This window comes from Coccinella septempunctata, chromosome X, assembly GCF_907165205.1.
Source record: "Coccinella septempunctata chromosome X, icCocSept1.1, whole genome shotgun sequence".
NCBI classification, from domain to species: Eukaryota; Metazoa; Arthropoda; class Insecta; order Coleoptera; family Coccinellidae; genus Coccinella; species Coccinella septempunctata.
In genome coordinates this window covers 3,169,298-3,193,672 of record NC_058198.1, presented here as the reverse complement: position 1 = coordinate 3,193,672, position 24,375 = coordinate 3,169,298, and the positions used below count along the sequence as shown (strand labels likewise).

The following is a 24,375-nucleotide window of genomic DNA, read 5'->3' as shown; positions in this document are numbered from 1 at the left end:
TGACCGATAGGGATGGCCAGTCTCTGTGTCAGTCCCCGAAAATATCGATGCAGTTCATGACATGATTTTATCAGACCGTCGAATTGGGCTAAAACGGATATCTGAAGCACTGAATATTTCATACCAACGCGTTCATCATATAGTTCACGTCAATTTGGACATGAGGAAAATTGCTGCAAAATGGATCCCCAAATGTTTGAATGTTGACCAAAAGCGTGCAAGGGTAGAAGCATCGCGTTCGATCTGTGCTCGATTTGAAAACGATGTAGACTTCGTAAACCGAATTGTTACTATGGATGAGACTTGGGTACAATTCTACGATCCAGAAACAAAGCAACAATCGATGGAATGGCGACACTCTGGTTCTCTAAGACCTGAGAAGTTTCGTGTCCAAAAATCTGCTGGAAAAGTTCTTGCTTCAGTTTTGTAGGATTACTATCGAGTAATTATGATGGATTTTTTGGCTAAGGGTAGAACAATAACCGGAGAATACTATTCGACAGTACTGGCCACAAAATTAAAGAGAAAAGAAGCGGAAAGCTATCCAAAGTTGTTTTGTTTTTGCAGGACAACGCCCCTGCACACAAATCTCATGTTGCCACGCAAAAAATTCGTGACTTAGGGTTTGAATTGCCAGAACACCCCCCTCATTCACCAGATTTGGCTCCATCCGACTACCAACTGAAAAAAAGTTTAAAAGGTCGTATAACAGGCTATTGTCCTGCCAGGTCCTGTTATAGGTTAATTGTCCTTGTTGAAAATGATTGATTGAAAACGATCATTACAACCTGAACTGGAGATTCATTTCATTCCACATTTTGAAGTTGTTTTCAGTATTCCTGATTGGTGTTTGCGATCTTTAAGTCTCAAAACGTGAACTTCAAAGGGGGTGAAAATTTCTGCCCAACTTCCGTTATAGTAGATGGTGAACCGAAACTAAGGAAGATTTTGTGTCTCTAGTGCTCATAAAATGCCTGAAAAAGCGCCGAGCCAGCTTCATATTTAGTTGTGAGTGACATGGCGCAGGGATAAGTTATGCCACCTAGGGGTTTTCTCTACCGAATAATTAATCGAAGTTACCCCTGTTATACCCTGTGCGAGTTCGTTTACCCGAATCTAACGAAACATATCAGTTGACATTTTCCGAAAACTTCCTCGGCTTTATTAGGTTTTGAGCCGGAGCACACTAATGACCCCGAGCGTGGTCGATGTATGTTTTTTTCAGTCGCACGGAAAATGTGACGGTCCCATGAATAGACCTGCTTCAAAATGTATTTCCTTGCCGTTTCTGCACTACGGCCCGAATGTTCTAAAACTCCAATTATAACGAAGTTTGAAATTTTCATATTTCCATTTCGTCTACGATCTGTCATCGCTGCCATTTGTTCTCTCTAACGAAGCCCATTAATTAAGTTCGTACCTAACTCGCGAAATGTCCAGTTGTTGTACTCTCAAGAAACGATTAGACTGATGATGTCATTGGAATTGAAACTTGGAACATATAAGAAACGTTGCTTTCTCAAACAGTTCCGATATTCTCTCTGACTTTGTGTGATCAACTTGTACATTGTCTTAATGAATCCGAATAATAAACATGGATGAGCTATTTGCTTTGATGTATTAGAATCGACTGAAAGTATGATCGTTTATCGATTTTAGATTTCAACCTCGTTTAATGAGAATGAATATTTCATAACCGTTGCTTGTAATTATGAATGGGCGGCAAATTGTATTGGATGAGGTTCTATACTTTTCAACCTACGAACTCTCTTATTCAGTTTGTAGTGGTGGTTGCAAAATGGCGAATGCACCACACAAGTTGGTAATTAAATCTTCAAAGCGACTCCTTTCTTACGTTTGGATTTCATCAAGGCAGGAATATTCAATAGTTTCCGATGTTTGAAAGAAACGTTCTCAAAAATATGAGAAGCAATCATTCCGAATGAAACGGTGACATCCCCCTTACATGTGAAATTGAAACGAAGCTTTTTAGAGTGATTAGATTCAGCAGTTCGTTTGGCGCCACAAAGTGTGCCCGTCGAATTGTAAGCTTTATTAGCCATGCCGACAAATCCTTTAAACCATTTGCAAACTGGCGACACAACAAGAACAGGGCACATCCCACCCTATTAATTAACTTCCTTCAGCATTCTCCCTAGATTTTGTGCGCTCTTCAAGCGAAACATTTATCTACACTGAGGTTTCCTATTCTCTGCCTATTTCTGTGTATTCTCTTTAGTGAAAATATGGTCCTTCTTGGCGAGCTTCGGCGTAATTGGCGTTGAGCGATTTTATAATTTTGTGAAGAGGAAAAACTGGGTCCTTTTGATATTTTAGGTTGTTCTTTTATTCCTGTTTTACAAAAGGTGAAAACTACCCCACTTTCATTTATTCAACTTCTTTTTCCGAGTTTGAGTAATAATGATCGTTTCATTTAAAGGGAATTTGATGTCTGGCATGCTGTGAGGGAAATTCATATAGTAGGTGAAAAAATAAAACTGGCAAACCCTCCTCTATTGAATGAAACAAAATTGAATTGTTTTTCCACGGTTTTTCCTTGAGTCAAAACGAAACCCTGTAGTTATCCTGACTAATTCCTGGTAGGATGAGTTCTGGATACAATTTCCTCTTCTCTATTTCATCCGGAAACCGCAACAAACATTTGTTACAAACAACAGAAACTTCATCGTTTCTCAAGATAAACGAGGTGTCGGTTTATTACCGCAATTCTTCTCAACACCTTCAGCACTGTTGCCAGTGATATCTCCAGAGTGATAATTCCGAAGGGAAATGGAATTATCACGTTAGCCAAGAAACATATTCTAATGAGCAATTAACAAGTCTAATGGGGCCCGGCACATTATATGCTTTCGCTCATTCCGCTTTGATATTTATCATATTTCTCATTCGAGGGAGATATATACGTCAGTGAGATGAAACCGTCGAATATTGGTCGATTGAATTTTGCATCAACATAAACGGAATAAGCAATTGCCGGCTCTGTTCGCTGTTGAACACTTGAATGAATAAATCTTTGTTTACCCATGGTTTGTGCTTCGAAACGATACATGGTCCTTTGGCTAGAACTGCCACAATCCATCCATTCAGAAGGTGTCTTCTTTCCAAGAGAAGGAGGACCATTTATACACCCTAAAATGGTCAGAAAAACGTCCCATACTTGCTTGGGGTGGATGGTATTCTTGGTGGCTTGGCAAATTTGATGTGGACCAATTTTAACTCATGTTAATCTGCTGTAAATGCATTGAGAGGTTCCTATTTATTAAAATTATTTTTCTTCTTTGGAGTTTTGGGAATTTGTGAGTATGAACACTCCAAAACATGCATTTTTCACTTATTGGGGTTCAAAGTAGATGTAAGGGCTATCATCACAGTAATTTTCATGCCACGTCATAGCATATCCATACTGAAGCATTGATTATGTAATTTGGGCGCCACAAGTTCAGGTTGAAATGATATTGGGTCGCGTTATCTACGAATATATGACACTCCCTCATAGTCCATACATCCATTGTGAAATGGTGTTTATTCCATTTGTTCAACTTCAGTTTTTTGCTTCCTTTCAACTACTCATACCTGTCCGAACGTTTTTTCCGAAGCAATTGACCAAATTGTCCCCTCTTGAAATTTCAGATTTCTTTTGAACATTCGCATTCCTCATTTATCATTGGATATAGTGAGCTGTAATGATTATATTTGGCGAAATTAATTCTGTTGTCGACCAAATGAAATATTTGCCTCTAATGTATTGGAAATATCGAACGTAAATTCATAATTACACGTCGCTCGCTTTAAACACTGAAAATGAGAGTGAATTCAAATTCTACGTTGTCATAGCGAAAATATTAATCATGTGGGAAACGTTATCTATAGCCACTGTACCCATGGGCTTTCTCTGTGAGCAGCATCTTCTCACACTTGGCTTCATTTTATAAGGCAACTGAACCAGAAAATTCGAGGGTAGATATGCTCGTTAGGATGTAAGACACATTGTAAATTTTCCACTGGAAATTTCCAGTCTGGGCATGATCGCTTCTATTCAATACGAAGAACAAAATGTTACTGACCTGGTGAATAGCCAGATTCATTTATTTGTATATGTGAAGAAACAGGAAGATTCCATTTAGAGGAGGATTTTTCGATGTATGATATCGAGAGTGGTTAGTGAATCACCCCTCGGTTTTTACCGTGGATGGCAGTTTGGGGTAACTTATTCGACTGTCGTGAGGGTCTCTTGCGAGTATGAAAATCTCTTCAATTGGGAATCCATTTCAAAGTGAGTTGTACCGCCGGTAAAGGCGCAGATTGATCTCGATGAGACCGAGATCAAACAGTCGATATCCTTGCGAATTGGTGGGTGCGACTCCGGGTACGTTCTCCCCTAACTCGACCACACGAATTCAAATTCTCAGACCTAGAAAAATTCGTCGATGTCAAACGTCAGATATACCGGAGATTATTCTTCGGAGCCGTAGCTATTGAATCGTGGATTACGGAAAATTGGATATTGAGCTCTTGCGATCATCCGTAAAGGATAGCAGGAAATATGTGCAGCGCTGCGACTACTATACGAACATCTCGGTTTGGCTGGAATTCGCCTTTACTGGGTTGCCCTTGAAGGATTTAGGTCTGGAAAAGTGCGTTTTTCGATACGAATTTAATCGTTGTTTTACGAAATGAGCAGTGTAGATTATGAAAATCTATAGAATTGTGATATATCTTGATAATAATGCAAAAATCAATTGGTAACATAATATTTCACTGAGGGTAGGCAGGCCCTTATCAAGAACCCGGAAATGGAATAATCTTTTCGCGATAAAACGTTAACTTTCACAATCTAGCGGATTTCCGACCGTCCGAAAACTGGATCTCCTTAATCCAGCCCAATTCCCGCGGTCCAATGCAAATGCGCGCCCCCCTAAAACGTCCGTTTTTTCTCGCAGGCGGAACGAATAAGTATTACAAATTAATTCGCGATTGTATCGTTGTTGCTCTCATTATTAAGTCGGTAAACACGTTTTCACGTGTTCGGAAATATTTGGACGACTTTAATTCTGTAATGGATGACAATCCATATTGCAGGGGGGCCAGAGGATTGTCGTCCTAGTTATAGAATGAATATTTATGAGGCGTCCCTTAAAAAGTTCGCCCGTTTTGTGGATCACACAATCCTGGACGTGTTGCGGCGTCATGGAGTGCAGGAATCATGTTCCAGTGGAATTTGGACGATTGACATCGGTTTGCAGGTTTAATTCAGTGCGGTTGCAAAATGGCGAAGGAGCCAGAAGGAGCTTTCGTATATATCTCATTATTATTATGGAATATAAACTTCTGATACTCATCGACAAAGCAAACGCGTGCTAGTCTATCTATCTCATAGGTTTTTTTGTTATCGTTGTACATCGTACGATGATATCTGATGGGAAAAATTCGAAAACGCTGAATATTCCAGGATCGACTATATGAATAATTAATCCGTATCATATCAGCGGATGAATTATCGTAGGAAAATTCTCAGAGATTTCGTGCTTCGTATAGAACAAAATGAGCAGTTCGTGTGAGCGAAAACAGCTATCCATTGTTTTTCTAGGTTTATTTTCTCTCGGACCGGTGCGTGCGTTGCCCTGGCATATTTGGGCCTCTCGCGAAGGCATGAGTTGCAAGTAGTCAGATAGGGACGCCTCGTCTGGTCGATACGGAATAGTCCGAAGATGGTGATATAGCCGTAGACCGAGCGCGGTTTCGCACGCGAACCGCCTTTCACGGAGCGTTTCGGAAAAAAATCCCGGCTGAAGTACCTACCGCAAAGCGCCAGGAGCGTGCACATCAAAACAATAAAAAATACTCTTTTTGTCCGGATGATAAATGAAAAAAGCTGCTAATTTTATACTAAGCTTTATTATTCCAAACGTATTTCAAATATAATTTGACAACTATTGAAATTTAAAGGGTGAGTCTTTGACTCGTGAAAATATAAGGTTGTATTGATATCCAGTTAGCCTAGACCAGTTCCATGCATAAAAAAAATATTGCGTTACCATAGCAACGAACAATCAAAGTGTCAGTGTGAAGTTTGATGTCAAAAAAGTAAACCAGAGTTACGCAATAAATTAAAAGAAAGAAGATGTCCACCGAAATTGTGAAAATCGAAAAATTGGAGTATCGAGCCATCATCAAGTACCTGTATTTAAAAGGGTTAAGAAGTGGGCAGATTTACGAAGATATGCTTAATACCCTTAGTGATCGATGTCCTTCGTATGCGACCGTGAAAAATTGGACTGCAAGCTTCAAAAGAGGTAAATTTTCCATTGAAGATGATGACCGATCGGGAAGGCCAGTTTCTGTGTCAGTCCCCGAAAATATCGATGCAGTTCATGACATGATTTTATCAGACCGTCGAATTGGGCTAAAACGGATATCTGAAGCACTGAATATTTCATACGAACGCGTTCATCATATAGTTCACGTCAATTTGGACATGAGAAAAATTGCTGCAAAATGGATCCCCAAATGTTTGAATGTTGACCAAAAGCTTGCAAGGGTAGAAGCATCGCGTTCGATCTGTGCTCGATTTGGAAACGATGTAGACTTCTTAAACCGAATTGTTACTATGGATGAGACTTGGGTACATTTCTACGATCCAGAAGCAAAGCAACAATCGATGGAATAGTGACACACTGGTTCTCCAAGACCTAAGGAGTTACGTGTCCAAAAATCTGCTGAAAAAGTTCTTGCTTCAGTTTTTTGGTATTGCCATGGAGTAATCGTGATTGATTTTTTGAATACGGGTAGAACAATAACCGGAGATTACTATTCGACATTACTGTCATCAAAAATTCTTTTTCATTATAAATTTGAAGTCCCAGGGGAAATTTCTGCTCGATTCTGCGGTATCAGTAGAGGAGCATAGGCTGCCAAAGTGTTTCGACGAAATTACGTAAAGACTTAGTGCTCTAAGCTCCTCCTCTGATCCTGCTGATCCTCTTTGTGGATCACTAAGCCTCTCGATCAAGTGATCCTTTTTCAAAAATTCCTGGGGAGCACGAAAGGACCTCTAGTCGACATCTGACCATCAGGTGACTGATAGTCTGTCAGTACAGAAGTATGGAACTGAAACGCATCTCCCACCAGCATCTCCAATAGGGAAAAGGTTTAAAATTCCCCAGAGAAGAAATATTTCAGGTCGTCCTGTCGGCAGGATATGCTCCTCCTCAATAAATGATACCCATTCTGGCTCCCAGCGATTTATTTATTTTATTGCTGTCCGCCATTGACGTCCGCTTTTGTTCGGCAAACAGGATAGGGTTACGCCATGCATAGTTAAAGGCATACGTGCTAATGCATACGAGATGCAGTGTAGAGTTATAGTTTTCAGCTTCTCACGTTTTCGCCCATACGATACCGGCTCTGGTATCGTTCGTTATGTCATAATTTGATCTAGCCCCGTATGACTATAGCGTGACCAAATTCCATACGGGAATTTTTCAATCTGGCGGATGGGGGGAATCGGCCGTTCTTGCGTTTAAAAGGAGCAGCATGATGACGGCCCAGGTGACGGCGTTTTCAAACAGCTCCCATTCCCATTATTTCCAGCATTACGACACTCCCCAGTTCTGGAGCAGTGGCCGGAAACTGGAGTTTGAGGGTATTCACGCTGATTAGATTCCGTGTAACCGTTTGTACGATTATTCATTCATTTCTGCGGAGCTGAATACGATGGAATTTGTGTTTTCATAATGGTGTATGTTCGGGGATTTTTGAGCACAGATTCGCGAGAGAGGAGACAGGCTAAAACTACCAGACCGAGGAGAAGAGGGATCATGATGCTAAGACAAAGGAGGCTTTCAATTTCCATACAACAAGGTTCAACCGGGTGGAGGTATGATTGTTCGGTTCAGAATTATGCCATGGCTTTCTACTGACGCGTTTATGTGTGGGAGTGTAAGAATGGCCAGCTTTTTTTCCCGACGTTAATCCAGTTGAATATTTACTGGATGTATTGAATTGATTTGGCTGATAGTTGATGGAAATTCATAATCAAAATAAAAAATATGATTTTCACTACACGAGTTATTCATGCAGGTAAATACAACTTTATTCTGTCCTCTTCCGCAATGCAGTATGTTGAAACGAACCATATGTTGTGCCTAACTACATTCTCATTGTTTTTTCTGTGAATTACACGTTTCTTGGATCAATAATTGGCACTAAAATTCCGATTGCCATATCCCAAATTATGCTACACGAACCAGTACAAGGTGGGCAACATTCGTTGTCTACTGAGGGGGTCTCGAAAACGGATGACATTTCCCAGTTCTGTCAGTAGATTATACGTATAGAAGTGCCTAAGAAGGTTCATGTTTCAGATCTGGTACTTCAGAGACAAAAAGGTTATGAGAACTTTTCGAAATCGTCAAAATTTCAATTTTGTTCATAACTCAAAATCTAGAAATGATAGGCCGATTTTGTTTTCAGATTTGGCTTAGTCAGGAAAAAAGAGCTAGAGTATGTATCGTCCGTTTTCTTCTAGTTGTTGAGATCCCCTCAGTAGACAATGAATTTTGCCCACCCTGTACAGTTTAATGTTGAAACGTGAAGAGCCGGTTTCGGAGCATACATATTCGGCTTCATTTTGCCGCATCTTCTGCAGTAATATCGTTCGTTATGTCATAATTTGATCTATTTTGCTTCGATTTCACGACCAGCTGGAATAGCGTGACTCTACTCCATTGAAGTAGGAACCGAGTTTCCATTTTGCGTTCTACATTCTTTCCGATACTTGCGACTAGTTAACGTGTTATTAGTTACGAAATTGTTCTCTTGTTGCAGAACTAATTTATTTTCCTCGAAATGCCCGATTTTCCGGGACCATAGACGAAATGATTTTCGTTTCATGCAAAATTAATTTCTTTCGGCCGAGCGGAAACTGATAATCATACAAGAGGGTGAAATTCGAATGTCCTAGTCATGTCAGAGGCATCGCAATCATTCCTGGTCTCTGTCACTTCTCTACACGGTATTTATAAATGATTGTAACACACAGCAGTGCGAGCGACGAATATTCTCATATTTCAATAATTTTCGCCGTTTTGGAAACAGGAGGTTCACGAAATTCCAAGAAGAATTGAAATTATATTCACTAGAATGATTGTTAAATTGGACACTGTCTGATATGAGTGAAATGCCAGAGACCCAAAGCGATGTCGTAATAATGTCTAAGCTTTCGAAAAGATCACTTTTCAGGACATCTCATTTCATCTCCTACGATGATTAATAACATACATCAAATGAATTATACTGGGGGTAAATATGATGAAAACAAATCTATACATCAAGCTGGCAAAATCCTGTATTGTATAATTTTGTAGATGAAATTTTTCCTCGTCCCTCGAGTATCCTCAGTAACGAAGTAATACGAGCACTGGGCATTCGGAATGAATTTCATTTAATATCTTTGTTTTTCTTCCGGAAGAAGGAAATTAACCTAATTCTCCTGAGATTTTCTTCATTCCGATAATGGAGTTCAATCTTGAAATACTTAATAAAAACCGAACTGGCCCGAACTCGTGAAATTTCGTACAGGAAAGTGGGTACAAATAGAAAACAGCATTTCATCAAAGGGCTAGATATTGAATAATTATGGAATTATGGATTAAATGGAAGATAAGAAATGAAATCAGATCGAAGATTGGATGTTTTAATTCGATTGTTGATACATTGGGTCCATTAATAATTGATAAATTTTCACTGAACGCGAAACATACCTCTGACCGCTAAATTGTATCAACTTGCTTCCACCATTATGTAATTAAGAATATATACCACATGCGAACTGATGTATTGCAGCACCCACCGTTGATAAACACTGAAATGAATAACAAATTTGAGTTGCGATATACATTTCTGCTAATTTCCCACCTCAATTATAAATTTACGAGGTTTACCTAGGTTTTTCATATAGTCGGAATGAAAAGAGTTGAATTAATTAACGATACCCAGGGAGACACTCCAAGCCATGAAATATTCTTTGCGAGCTGTCCATGAAACGAAGGTACGATGCCTACATGAACCAGCCAGAGATATCCTACCAAAATTTCCATGCGGACATGAACATGAAAGTTGTCAAGATTGATGTGAAAATTTTCACCCCTGAATAAATAAACACGTACGTATGGACTAAGTGTTGGACTTGCAGGATTGCAGATTTCATACGGATGTTTTTCTCTAAACAAGGTGGAACGTATCAAAGTGAACCATTCCTTCTCAATAGAACATTTTAAATGTACGTTATTCAAGCGATTTTTCGTGAAATGTCAATCAGTAAATGGGAGTGAGTAGAAAATATCAAACTGAACAAATTTCACCCAGTTTGCCAACCGCATCGAGAACTCTAGGTACAAAGATTCAAAGGGTCCATTGCAACAACTTAATCTAATTGGCACTTCCGTAATTCTATAACTCATGTAACAATATTGATCACCCTCCGCTAATTTTCCACGATATGGAGGGATATACTCGGCACTCAATAAAATTGTTTACTATGTTGCCGAAGACTGACTTGATGCCGGTCTCATTTCCGGTAGGTGTGGGTTTGGCATGAAATGCCAATAGGAAAGGCGTTGAGGTTCGAGGAAGAGATATTAACTTATCATCATTTCTCCTCCGTTCTAAGAAGTCCCATACATCAGTGTGGAAATCGAATTACAATTTCTCCAAGTCCATCTTCAGGAAAATACTATATTCCATACTATAATCATCTATATATGCTAGGATTTATTGAAAAATTCTTAGTCGACTATAGAACCGAACAAAATTTCAATGTCAAAATATTTTATTACTCAACATATTCTCCTCTTAATTCGATACATTTATTACAGTGAACCTGCAACGTCTCTAGACCTTCCAAAAAAATGTTTCTTCTTGCTCTGCAAACCAGATCTCCACAGCTTTTATTACCTCCTCGTAGGAAGAAAATTTACGACCTTTTAAACTTTTTTTCAGTTGAGGAAAGAGATGATAGTCGGATGGAGCCAAATCTGACGAATAAGGGGGGTGCTCTAGTAATTCAAACCCTAAATCAGGAATTTTTTGCATGGCAACATGAGATTTGTGTGCAGGGGGGTTGTCCTGCAAAAACAAAACACCTTTGGATAGCTTTCCGCGTCTTTTCTCTTTAATTTTTTCCCGTAGAGTTGTCAGTAATGTCGAATAGTAATCTCCGGTTATTGTTCTACCCTTATCCAAAAAATCAATCATGATTACTCCATGGCAATCCCAAAAAACTGAAGCGAGAACTTTTCCAGCAGATTTTTGGACACAAAACTTCTTGGAGTCTTGGAGAACCAGAGTGTCGCCATTCCATCGATAATAATAAAATATTTTGACAATGAAATTTTGTCTGGTTCTATATTAGGCTAAGAATTTTTAAATATATCCTGGTAGATATCATCACGATCGGTATCTGAGGTTTTGTGCAGATATACAGTACGAATGAATCCTTCTTGAAGGCGAACAATTCTCCTTTCATCCAGGCCTTGGGGCAACCAGGCAAGTGAGATTTTGGAGCTGGATTCCTGCTGTTTTCGCCCTGAAATTTCGCCGATTCTCGTAACAGGACCCATATAATTTATCGGCCTCTTCATTCTTCATCATTTTTCCGTGTCTGTAACGTTTTTTTCACATGGGCATCAGGTATAGGAGCGGCAGGGTCGGAAAATTATACTCGTTTGAACCTGAATCCGTTTGAGCGGAAACCGTCCATCGAAAGGTTCCTGTTTATCACGGCCGAGGTATAAATGAACCAATATAAAATCAATGAAATTGGTAATGTGGCCATATGCTCTCGAGGTGTCTGGTCCTGAAGATTATCCGCCTGGAGATATCGAGAAATGAGGATACTCATGAAAAATTTGCGACTGCCGCTTCGTTTTCGACAGATTTCTGCCGGCGAGGTGCAGATGGAATTTTTCACTCAAGGAATTTTAACGGTTCATGCACGAGTCTAACGATAACGTCTTCGTGCGATATCATGTTGGCATAATATGAAAATGAATGTTAATGGTTTGTTATTTTCATTCGGATGCCGTGGAAATGGTGCTCGGGTAAAAAGAGCTAACAACGCCCGAGGTTCTGGTTTCATTTCTTCACTTTCCGTCCTCTTTTTGAATTGTTTTGGACCTTGTCTGGATGTGGGGTACGACTCATTAAACAGAACGATTCACGAAGAGTTTGAAAAATTGCCATGTTACTATTCTATTCAATCTCGAACATTGTGAGAGTAAGGGAAGATATTCTTCAATTTTCAGTTTTCAATTCTCGAAAAAAGTTATTGTATATTTCGATATATCTCTAATGTATCGTTGGAAGTATGCATCTCAGATGAATGACGAGAGGCAAATATAAATTGAGGGGTACTCGATGGAATATCATCGGAGGAAAGGGGATGTTAGATTATCATCATAACTTTTACGATAATGGAGCCTCTGACATAATAGTTATTGGCGAATAATCACAGGAATCGAGGCCTACGATAACCGAATATTCGGCAGACTTAGTTTAAGCCAGTATTACGGCCAACGAGTGATCGTTTCCGCATTCTTTTTCGGTGTACCAGCCCTCTCCGTGTCGGTTTTTGAGGACTTATTGAGGTTCTTCGAAGTTTAATTGAATCCATCGCCATGAATGTGTGTTCGAGCTTTCTATTGATCACAATATAATGACCCATAATTGGAAACAATTTCCAATAACGCTTTCAGGTTTCGAGTAAGTTGTTCTATACCGCGACATTGAACGGGAAACTTGGAAAATGGATAACTCAATGGAATATCGGGGGTTTTCTTCAATCAGTAATGCATTCGATCCGGTATCGATGTTATATCGTGCTTTACAGGCCTTGATACAGACTACAGGTACGTTATATTAAATATATTGAAGGATACTGTTTGAAACTTGATACTGATTTTTCCCGCAAGGAAATGAATATTGTTTTAGCAGTTTGCAGTTTGTCTAGGCAATATTTTCATAACAAATACGATCCAGAAACGAAGCAACAATCGATGGAATAGTGACACTCTTGTTCTCCAAGATCTCAGAAGTTTCTTGTCCAAAAATCTGCTGGAAAAGTTCTTGCTTCAGTTTTTTGGGATTGCCATGAAGTAATCATGATTGATTTTTTCTATAAGGGTAGAACAATAACCGGAGATTACTATTCGGCATTACTGACCACTCTACAGGAAAAAAATTAAAGAGAAAAGACGCGGAAAGCTATCCAAAGGTGTTTTGTTTTTGCAGGATAACGCCCCTGTACACAAATCTCATGTTGGCATGCAAAAAATTCGTGATTTAGGGTTTGAATTACTAAAACACCCCCCTTTTACACCAGATTTGGCTCCAACCGACTATCATCTATTTCCTCAACTGAAGAAAAAGATTAAATGGTCGTAAATTTTCTTCCAACGAGGAGGTAATAAAAGCTGTAGAGGTCTGGTTTGCAGAGCAAGAAGAAACATTTTTTTTGAAAGGTCTAGAGATGTTGCAGGTTCGCTGTAATAAATGTATCCAATTAAGAGGAGAATATGTTTAGTAATAGAATCTTTGGACATTGAAATTTTGTTTGTAGGCTGAGAATTTTTCAATATATATTCAAGATAGTTTTTTCAGCAATCGTTCATTATTGTTTGAAGTGGAATATTTAGTTGATGCCATATTCATTCGAGATTTCTGGATCCTTCAGATGAGCTTGCAGTTTTCTTTATGACTGTTCGACTGTGAGTGTGCAGTGGGACTCCTTTCGGGGTATTGTTGGGATTTAGTGAATTTTATTCGTGATTTTGGATTAATATCTCTCAATTTTTCGTCTTCAGGGAAGGAGTCATCAATTCAGTTGAATTTTTCCGAATGAATTTCTCATACTTTGGAAGTAATAACCTGGCGTCCTTTAATTTTTCACGGGATAATAAATGAGGAATGATGAACCGTTGTTGGTTAGAATTTGCCCCGTTTCCCCCACGACTTCGATATTTCACCTGCCATTCCAGAATATTGAAATATGAGCCCCTTTTCCCGCCCTTGTACCGTGGCGCCGGAATGAACTTGTGCATAAGAAAACAGAGAGAGCATTCAAGTCGGGGAATGCACTATAAATCCAGGATTTCGACCGCATTTTCGTCCCGTTGATCCTGATCCTTCTCGCGCAGTGCGCCCTCCCCCCGTGGCAGTGCTAACGCTTCTACCTTACATAATTTGAAACCGGCATGACAATTGCCAGTAGCTTGTTGGCAAGAAAGCTTCGAGCTCCTATAGTCGCCGCGACGCATGTGACGACGCCGTTCCGCACGAGCTTTGCCGCGAAAATTGTTCCGCAGTTTCTCTCCAAATGAGTTTCTGAGGATACCTGTGGCCTCATGTTGATAAGGAGTGACGGATCCCTTCTCTTTTTGTTTTTGGTTTTTATCGGTGAGTCTTCCCATGTTTCTCCCAGCACCGAAAATGTAACATGAAAGTTTGCACCAGAATTTTTTTGTGTCTTCTTTTTTTCTTGGATAGGAACAATGTTCGGAACGGTTGAAATTACACCCCATTTGACAACTGTTTCTTCATCTCCAAGAGCGAAAATTGGAAGCATAGGTTTGTTCTGTGATTATCAGGAACTTTCGGGAAGTTCTGCGGATGTTCGGAAAAGTTGGAGCTGGGTTAATTTGTTAATTTCTACTCATTCTGTGGAGGGAAGTGGGACGGAATAATAATATCCTGCAGTAAATAAAGGATTACTCTTCTAATTCTACTTTAGTTTCAAGAGTATTGCACCTGTCATCAAATGAAGCACCTTTCATTTGGGTTTTCTTCAAAATGTTTAAATGGGAAATAATTGGATGAAGGGGGAAGAATTTCGACCTCTTCTGATATGTATTTCCATATCCTACGTTTCGCGACAGAAAGCTGCAAATTTCGAGCAGAAATTTACTAAATTTTACCCTTGCATTCAAAACATTAACGATGTTTTCAACTGATCTCGGAATCCTACACTTCACCGTTGAGCAAGGAAGCTCACAGGAGTCGAGGGAGATACGAAAATATGATTTTTCTCACATTTCTTCTCCCAAAATTCAACCCCATAAGCGTGTAGTTCATACGACGTGATTACATCGAGAAAACAACAGTAGTTTTCGAGGAAAATGCTGGAGATCTGACGGCTAAAGAATGGATACAAATAGAATTCCTTTCAAAATCCATTTCCACCCATTTTTTCAGAAATTGAGAATAGTGCTGTCGAAGGGCATGTTATCAAGACAGTGCACCACCCTAATTGTCCGTCCAAATAAGACAACAAGAATGTTTTGCCCTGTCCACCTCGTTTACCTGATTTGAATCGCTTTGAACATGTGTGGGATATGTCGAAAATGCTACTGCACCACCCACCAGTGACTTTGTCACAGTCAAACCACGAAATTACCACGTCTATAGGGGAGTACACAGCTATGTGGTCGCTGAACACTTTGTTGATTCTTTTCGTACCAGATTTTCGAAAAAATCGTCACTGGATGTATAGAGATGTTTCATTCTGTGCTTCCATTATGACATGACCGGATCGAAAAGCCATAGTTAACATTGATTTACCGTTTTATTATGTTTTCAATATTTCTAATGAACAATGAGAGTTTGCCTTCATTCAGTCCGTCAGAACTTAACCTATTTGTGCTTTCAGTTCAGACGAGTAACTTTCAGAAGAATCACTGAGCATTTCATGCTCTGAATGACTCATAATTTTTATAACGTCTTCATAAACATGCTCGTTATTTGCGAAATAAATCAATATATTTCGACCCAGATATATTGCAGAAATTATTCGGTATTTATGCTGGAGTTGCTCAAGAATCAACCCAATCTTTTTCCTTCCAGACCGTGAAGCAGGGGTGTTGCTGATGGCCCGTCTTGTACATACACAGTTCTCTTATGTCTATCCCCATTACGTTGCTGCATTACTGAAGTTTTCGCATAATGTTTCATTAACCACCCGTGTTATAATGTTGTATCCATTATGACATTAGTGAGCTTGTGCGAGTAGGTAGATTATAATAATTAAATGACGGATTTTCTACTATCGAATTTGTAAAATTTTTATTTTACTTTACTCAGCATTTTTTCTGTAATGAAACAAAATGTTCTTTGTTTTTTCTTGCTTGACATCAATCTATCAATGCATTTTGCCAGATGTTTCCTTCAATAGTGAAGATGCACTTTGACTGTCAGGCAACAATAAGTTGGCTGTTATTTTCTTTAAAATGGAAATGTACAAGTTCCATGATTTTCAGGGAATATAACGGTGATTATCTTCTACTATTTCCAACGAGTAATTTCGAATCGAATCAGCCCCTGATCACTTTTCAATGACGCACTTTCATCGTTTTATTTCGATGGGACATTGTTCCGATGATAATTAATATGAATCTTCGTGGGTTGTTGTTGCTCATTAACTCTTTTCAAATCAACACGATATGTGGCTCGGCCGATATAGGTGATGTAGTTGGAGTTATTGAGGCCATAAATTTCACTTGAATACAAACAATGCTTTCATCGATCGATTGAAAATTCAATGGGATACGAAAAGACTTCTGAATATTCAATCAGGTTTTCTGAACCCTTGGAGGTTCGGTGTTTTTTTTTTGAGTATCGAATCGAATTCTCGAGATATTTACGGTTATGTGGAAGGATCTTTCGTTGACGTTATTTTCCTTGGTTGGGCAATAAATTTTATAGTTGTCACGTCTTGTTGAAATAAATCATTGGGCCCTTATTATTCGATTCAGATTTCTCGTATGACTGGATACTTTTTTCCAGCGAAACGCCACTCTAAACAACACCGAATTCTTTCTGGTGGTTGATATTTTACCATAAATGTCGCTCAATACGTCTACCGTCGACTATGAGGCGAAAATAGTAAGGAATCAAGTGAATGCCAGCCCAGTTTTGTGGCCCGCTCAATCTCCGGGGACCAGTGTTATTTTTGCGCAATATTTAATTCATTTCCGACTGTGGTGGATCGCCTCTAATGACAAGTGTTCCCGGCCCCTTTTTTCCGCGACGGGGTTTTTCAGTTTTCAATTGGAGTGTGAAGATTCAACGATAGTTGGAGACAAAACGGATGTAAAACGCACGTGCCTTTCTCGCGTTTTGCTGACGTTCTCGTCAACGCCATTTCCCGAACACTTTGATTCCTAAAAAACCAATAATTATGACGTCAAGTATTCAAACATTTCGTTCTTTCAATAATTTTCGACGAAATGAAAATATGTTAAGGTACCCACACACTTCCCGACTTATTCGGAATTTTGGTAGGTAATGCCACAAATCTAAATTTTCCGCCCGCGTTTTTAGAACTCGGTCCATACAAAATTGGTATTATACTGATGTATCGAAAGATATCTGTTTTTTGAAGAGAACGCATCTTTTCGTTAGCAGAAATCGTCCAAGCTAAGGAAATCGTTATAGGGAAAAGCAGTTTCTACACGTAATTCGAAGATTTATGATTGAGGGAGTTTTTCCGAGATAATGGCACCGCTTATACGAAGCCAGTGTATCAATATAACCGCCATCGAAGTTTTCTTCTGTCATAATAGTTCTTTTTTCTCTGACAAATGTATGGAGTTCGATAGGAACAGACTTTATGAAAAACTTTCGGCTTTCCTGCTGCATTTTCCGAGTGCCTACGAGTTTTTGATTTTCCACATTCCACTTCACAGTTCTTAGCCTCCCCTTGAAAACTTGGCTGTCAAATATAAAAATTTGGGAAGAGATAAATGGAGAAAATATATAACAATCAGTAAAATCAGAAGGACACTTTTTTGCCTGACATGAGTTGACTCTTAAGTACATATGAAATGATCTAAGGGCATTTTTCGACTTTGCATTTAGTATATTTGTCTGTCATGTTTCTCATCTATCTATCGATCATTGGGTATGTCGCTTTGACCTTTAAGTCTCCTGACAGTTTATCGCGTTCTGTATGTATTTTTCTTGTCGTTTTTATTTTCAATCTGATATTTTTGACTGTTTCACGTGTGTTTCAAACCGTAGACTTGAACGGTAAGAATTCCTTCGGGTAACTTTATCTCTTGAGGATTTTCCATCCTTCATCTATCTTGTCGCTATATCTTTACAATATGGACCCATTAGTCTATACAATAATATACCTACCTAGGGAACTTTAAAATTAATCGTAAATAGGAACCCTCACTCCCTCCTTCTTGAGTTGGGGTAAAGGTCCCTTAGAATTTTGTGTGAATAGTCTTCTTTCTTCTTCATTGGGACCTATGATGAATAATTTGAAGTCATTATTATAGCCTATAGCCTTGTTCAGACTAGTCTAGAAGTTTAGTCGAGTAGCGAGTAATTTAGAGTGTGAACACCAAGAATTACGTAGAGTAGGACAGTAGCTGAACCCTTTAAAACTTAATCGAGGAACTTTGCTCACCGAGTTCCGTACTTTTTACTCCCTTCAGTAGATTATATCGAGTCCAGTTCCAGGGATGTTTCACGTTGGTTTTGCCGCGAACATAATGGATATGGCTATTAGGGCAGACACATCGCCATCTACCTGGTGCTCGTACCAAATCAGTATTCAACAAACTGCACAATCAGTTATCATTAAATTTAAATTTGTCGATGGTTTTAATCTCTAACGTTCATTCTGAGCACAGTCTTTAGCGGTATGAACATGAAATCATCAATCTCGATTAAACAACGTCGCCTCACTCTACTCAGCGAGGCTAATTTCAACATATTTTCCGCGCTACGATTCAACCCCTGTTTACTCCTGGGAAAATGGAGGTGCACCAGCTGAATGTAGGGACGATGGAGATTATTCTTCGGGAAAAAAAAGCTGAAAGAAAGCTCCACTATTACAACAGCATATTCTGCCACTTAATATTGAGACGGTTCCCTCGCTCTTGTCGTTTTTGTGGATCGCTAGAAGAACAAGGGATGATACGTGGTAGTTGTCAGAATATGGAATAAATATTAGACCGAATCTTCCACTAAACTACAATGGAGATTCCATAAAAATCTGGTTTGCCTCCATTCACTTGAAGCTGCATTTTTTTTGTAGTAAATTCATGAAACTCCTTGCAATGAGGATCTTGTTAGACAGTATGCATCAATTTAAATATATGTGGAAGATGACCGGGGTGTCTAAATGCTTCCTTTACATAACTTTCGGAAGTTCTGGAACTTCTGCAAATGGCATTCAATATAATATGTTGCTCATAACTGTTGGTATTCAACTGAACTGAATAGATGTTATCTATGAAGGAGTTTTAGATACTGTCGTATCTGGTTCACTCCCCGGAATTCCTGCAGATGACAGTTCTCAACAATTACTGAATATCGAAAATACAATCATCCCGCAATTCACAAGGTTATGTTCAGTCTGAATGAGCAACCACACCAAATTGGATTCTCGTTCTTTCCCATTCCGTATTTCATCTGTCCAATTCACTTAGGTTATTGAAATTGATCGGTTATCGTAGAAATTACGTGTTGGTAAGTTTTTCAACGTAGAATGAGAAGGGTTGTTTACGCCGTCTTCAACAGTGAAAAAAAATGGTCCTTTGGACATGGCTTTTTATTTTGGTATCGAAAAACTTGTGCTGTATAATGTTGAGAAGTAACGAATTAGATTTGTCAGATGATTATAATATCGTGTTCTATAATGCGAAAATTGAGTGGAGTATGATGATTAGAAGTTAGAAAACGACCAAAAGCTAAGAATTGACTGTAGGTACTACATGCTATCGGTTTCTCTTTCAGATCGCGCTATAATCTGATAAGGTAAGACATCCAGTCTCCTGAACAGAAACCTATTAGGGAAAATCCGTGTGAACGTTCAATTTAGGGCATATCGGTAGTTCTACGCAGATTCGAGTTGTTAAGAATCCCTCCCTGTAGAGATATAAAATTGGGGGGCTTTAATATTCTGCATCCATTTCGGGCCGTAGACATTCCGGGTGAGCAAGATAAGATTGAATTTTTAAATTGTTTACTTTGCGTAAACTTCGCAGGGAGAAGTCTGGAGAGCTGGGCCTCTCGTACGTAAATGTAATATATTGACAATAAACGTAACCCATAGCTACGTCGCCCGAACGTTCTAGCCGTTCAGCCTATTAATTAATTCACTACATGGGGTGGTTGTAGTAGAAAACACTCACCGAATTTGTACACTTCACGAAAATACACACATAAATTTCGTCGAAGTATGCTGTTTCCGAATTGTTTGGTGACCTCCTGCAGGTTTCCGATAGGTGGTCACATGGGGGTCCGCAACCCTCAAAAGCATTCACATGGATTAGAGAATTATGGTAAAACCGAATGCTTCGAAATAGTTTTCATCTATCTTGATTCTCGTCTATCTACATTACTGACGCATATTTCTTCATGCTTCGTTAAGATTTTCAGTCTAGGTGTATGGTATTATAAAAAATAGCGTTAGTTGTTCCTTTTTTCAACAATGAATTTCTCCAAGAATAGAAAATTCTGTATGTTGTCGTCAAAAAAGCTTTCTTAAAAAGTATTGGTCCCAATATGTCGGACATAAAGTATATCTGTTAGTATTTCAGATTGAACAATCACTATTCAAAACCTTATTTGTGAATTGGCCGAAAATATCTTCTCTTTCGAGCAGCTCGAATTATTTATCCTCAAATTTGTTTGTCAACGAACGATGCTACTTTAAATAGTGTTAAATAGACTTGTACATATTCATTTAGGTAGGAAAATGGAGATGAAATCAATGTGAATCACATTGATATTCAAGGACTTCAAAAGTAATGACGTAACCACTGTTACATTTCAAATTGTGCCAATTTTGTCTTCTCTACAATCCTGAAACGATATGTCTGTTGAAAAGTGTGTGAATCGCCAGGTTTCTGCTATTCTAAGTCGTCTAAATCGACTTTGCTGAATGTGGGAGGATTAAAACGTATGTATGAACGATAGTTGTCATCGAATGCTTTCCCTTTACAAATTATTATCGCTGAATCTGAGTCGAAAGTAATGAGACTTTGAAGAAACCGATGTTCTGGTGCAAACGAGGATGGAGGTGATATAGTTTCTTTGTAGCAGGTTTTTATTTTGTGTTTGCGGAATATTAATGAATTCTTACTCAGTTTCATACTTTTTGCAGCTGCACAGCTTGGGATATTATTTCTTTTCTGAAAGAAAAAACGTCAAACACTAAGAAAATAATAACAAATCTTTAATTCGTTCTTAATGACGCAAAACATTCATTGAAAACACTAGAATCATTTGTCAAATTTCTGAAATTCAATAAAATTTGCTTGGTTCTATAAGTCGATACTGATCCAGTATTTGTTTCAATGGTCAAAGGACAAACCCCTGTTCTATGGATATAACTGAAAGTGAGTGAAGCCGGGGGTTATTCGTCTGCATGATGAAGTCATGAGAGTTCGTCCGATCAATAGACAGTGGAATATGTTCGTGATGCGTGTAAATGCGAGAAATATTTTGTTGAGAGGTGTTTCCTGAATGGAACAAGGGGGTAATCGTTGCATTATTTATATCCCGTGGTTTTCATTCGGATTATTCCAAATTTTCCTGGACGGACAACATAACGACCACCCCAATTGCGACGTAATCGACCCTGGAGCAGATTCCGAATCGAAGGAAGAATAGGGCGAAGACAATCATCTGGGGATGATATAATTGAGCAGTCAACGTGCATATTTCGGATAATGGGGCCACAAATTATCGTTGGAACTGAGCTGGACGACGTCGATGCGACCTGAAAAAGTGCAAAAGTTTGAGCTAATCAATTGAACTTTCCCGCAAGCTTCAAGATTTTTTAGCGTGCTCAGGATGGCCGCCAAGGATGGATCCGCTTGTTTAGCTCCTGATCCCCGATGAAGTTTGAAATTTTCAACCGGCTCTAGGAGAGACAAGCCGGAAAATCGTGAACTGAATGAGGAGCATGCTCATCAATCCACTCGGCCCGGAATTGAGTTCGTTGATACGCCGTAGGGAAATTAAATGAATCGGTATTATTTCAGGGGTAATGGCTCATTTTCTCATACCGTTCCTGGCTGGCTCTGGGTATACGTCATACATGTACGCTCCTTGACAGCTATTTCGACTGTGCTGCTTCGAAGGAAATCGAACATTGCCGAAAAAAATGGAAAATTAAAACGCCAATGTCACTACGTCGAAAATATGACGAAAACCCATCGGGAAACAATTACGAAGTCAAGTTTTACAGACACTAGAATGTAACATATTTTTCTCGTTTGAAGAATCGTTTTAATTGGAGGAAAACAAGGAACAGTGACATTCAGACTTCCACGATATCTACTTAGAAAAAATCAAGTCCCTACGTGAAAATTTACTGGATTAAATCATGAATAAGTGAATCGAGTTTTTGAATGAAGATTCTCCTTTAGCCGAGTCTTGCCACAAATAAGTTTTGCTGTTCTATATTCGAAGTATTCATTTATTGTGTAGGGTAAAAGGGGTTGGAAAGAATAGTGGACGTTTTCGAAATTTTGAGTGTTGCTATGCTATTGATGTATCGATCAGGCTCAAACCTATGTCGAATAGTACGCAGTCTTTATTACACACTTCATCAACATGACAATAGTTGGAAATGGATGTCTCGTTAGGAGACTTTCGTCAGGTATTGAAAAATATGCAAATTTCCGGTATTTAGTTCCACCTCCGAAATAGACTTTAGCCATAACATGAGAAATACCTACTTAGGCCAGGTCTCCGATACAGCATTTACAGCAATAGGGTTGCCATTTATTTGCAATTCAGATTATGCGTAAGAAACAGAGGACCAATTACAACCATATTTTCAGCGCTGTTGGGAATTCTCCCCCGACTGTTTTATCAGCTTTCCCGTGATGTTATGCGACGAAATTGGGTCAGCTTCTAATTTTTACAAACGGGACCAATTAAGCCATCGATGCGTACCTAAATTGCATAAAAATGTTGACGGTGAAGGGATTATCTGATACTTTGCCGGCTCTATAGGGATTACGCCAAATTTTCAGTACAAGATTAGATTTCCGGAACGCCAAAATCTGTTCAATTACTTGTCATTGATAAAACCTATCCCTCTTTTTCGAATATTTGCTATCTCGTTACTATTTGTGGATTTTTCGTTTCGATGGTTGGACGGGGAATGGAGGTTTGCATTCATTAAAAATTTCGCGGCAATTCAATTCGCTTTGTCACACGGTAATAATGTATTCTTCTGTGTATTTCAGTTTCACGCAGTTTGTGGTATGTACAGACTCATCAAGCTCATTCAAAAGCCACTTCCGCAATGTTATTTTGATCGTTTATCTTGTCATTCGAAGTACTGTTTGAGTTTGTGTAGGTACGTGGGTGAATGCCCACTCCAAAAAGTCCGAATCTACCTAATGACCACCATTAAAAATCAATGAAGTAATGGGATACGTAATACCCTCTGCTATGTTGAGTATAGATTTTATGGGGGCAACCATCAATCTTTCTGTAACCTTTCCATTCCACTAGTGCTTTTTCGATAGGACAGATTTAACACTATTGGACACAATAATAATCATAATAATGGAAAATTTCATTCACCAAGGAGAGAATTTCATCAATGTGTTCAATGCGATTTTATAACCAATGAATGAAGTTTCTTGTTAAAAAAAAGAATGTCGAAGGCCAGACAACTACTACAGTTCATATAAGAATTTTATGATGCTATGAAGCTTTTATGGTTTTAATTTGTTCTGTTTCGCAGTATTTTTTCTCTTTTCGTATTTTCGGTGTAAAATTTCACTGAAATCTCGAAATTAATATATTAATTCAATAAATTTCTAGTCGTATCTCGAGAAGATTTTTCTTTTCATTCCATAGGTTGCTTTAATCTGGAATTATAAAAGCTCCATTATATTTTCTCGAGGAAATTTCACTTTGGGACTTTTTATATCATTTCCCCGAACGATCTTTCAGAATCACGATATCCATTTACGATTCAATTCGTTCTCTAAAAAAACCGGCATCAGATTGTTTCTCGGAGGAGAGGGAAATTGGGTATCGGAATGCTGCTAGTTTCATTTTATGAACGGTTCGGAAATATGCACAATCTTCTAATTACGAGAACTCTGAAATATCGAGAATTGTCGAAATTAACGTTTGAATTCTACTTGCCAACTGATCGGAGAGATAGTTCATGATGGTACAAGTTTTACTACTTGGAAATCAATATGAGTGGCTTTCTCTTTCTACTCGCCCAAAACGGAATTTACAGCGATTGTTAAGCGTTTCCTTGAGAAGCAATGATTTAGGGGTTTCGCCAAAGGGGTCAGCCACGAAATA

General features: G+C 38.8%; 1 protein-coding gene across 6 annotated transcripts in view; it reads left to right on the top strand.

The window, feature by feature from the left end:
- Positions 1-14,310: 14,310 nt before the first annotated feature.
- LOC123321927 overlaps positions 14,311-24,375 on the top strand; it is a 163,063-nt gene continuing 152,998 nt past the window's right edge. For 5 of the 6 annotated variants that reach the window (XM_044909736.1, XM_044909735.1, XR_006538979.1 and 2 more), the window contains exon 1: positions 14,311-14,472. In XM_044909736.1, coding sequence (XP_044765671.1) covers positions 14,421-14,472 — 52 coding nt within the window. In that variant the 5' untranslated portion in view covers positions 14,311-14,420. The remainder of the gene's footprint in view (positions 14,473-24,375) is intronic. The other variant, XR_006538981.1, reaches the window with a different exon arrangement.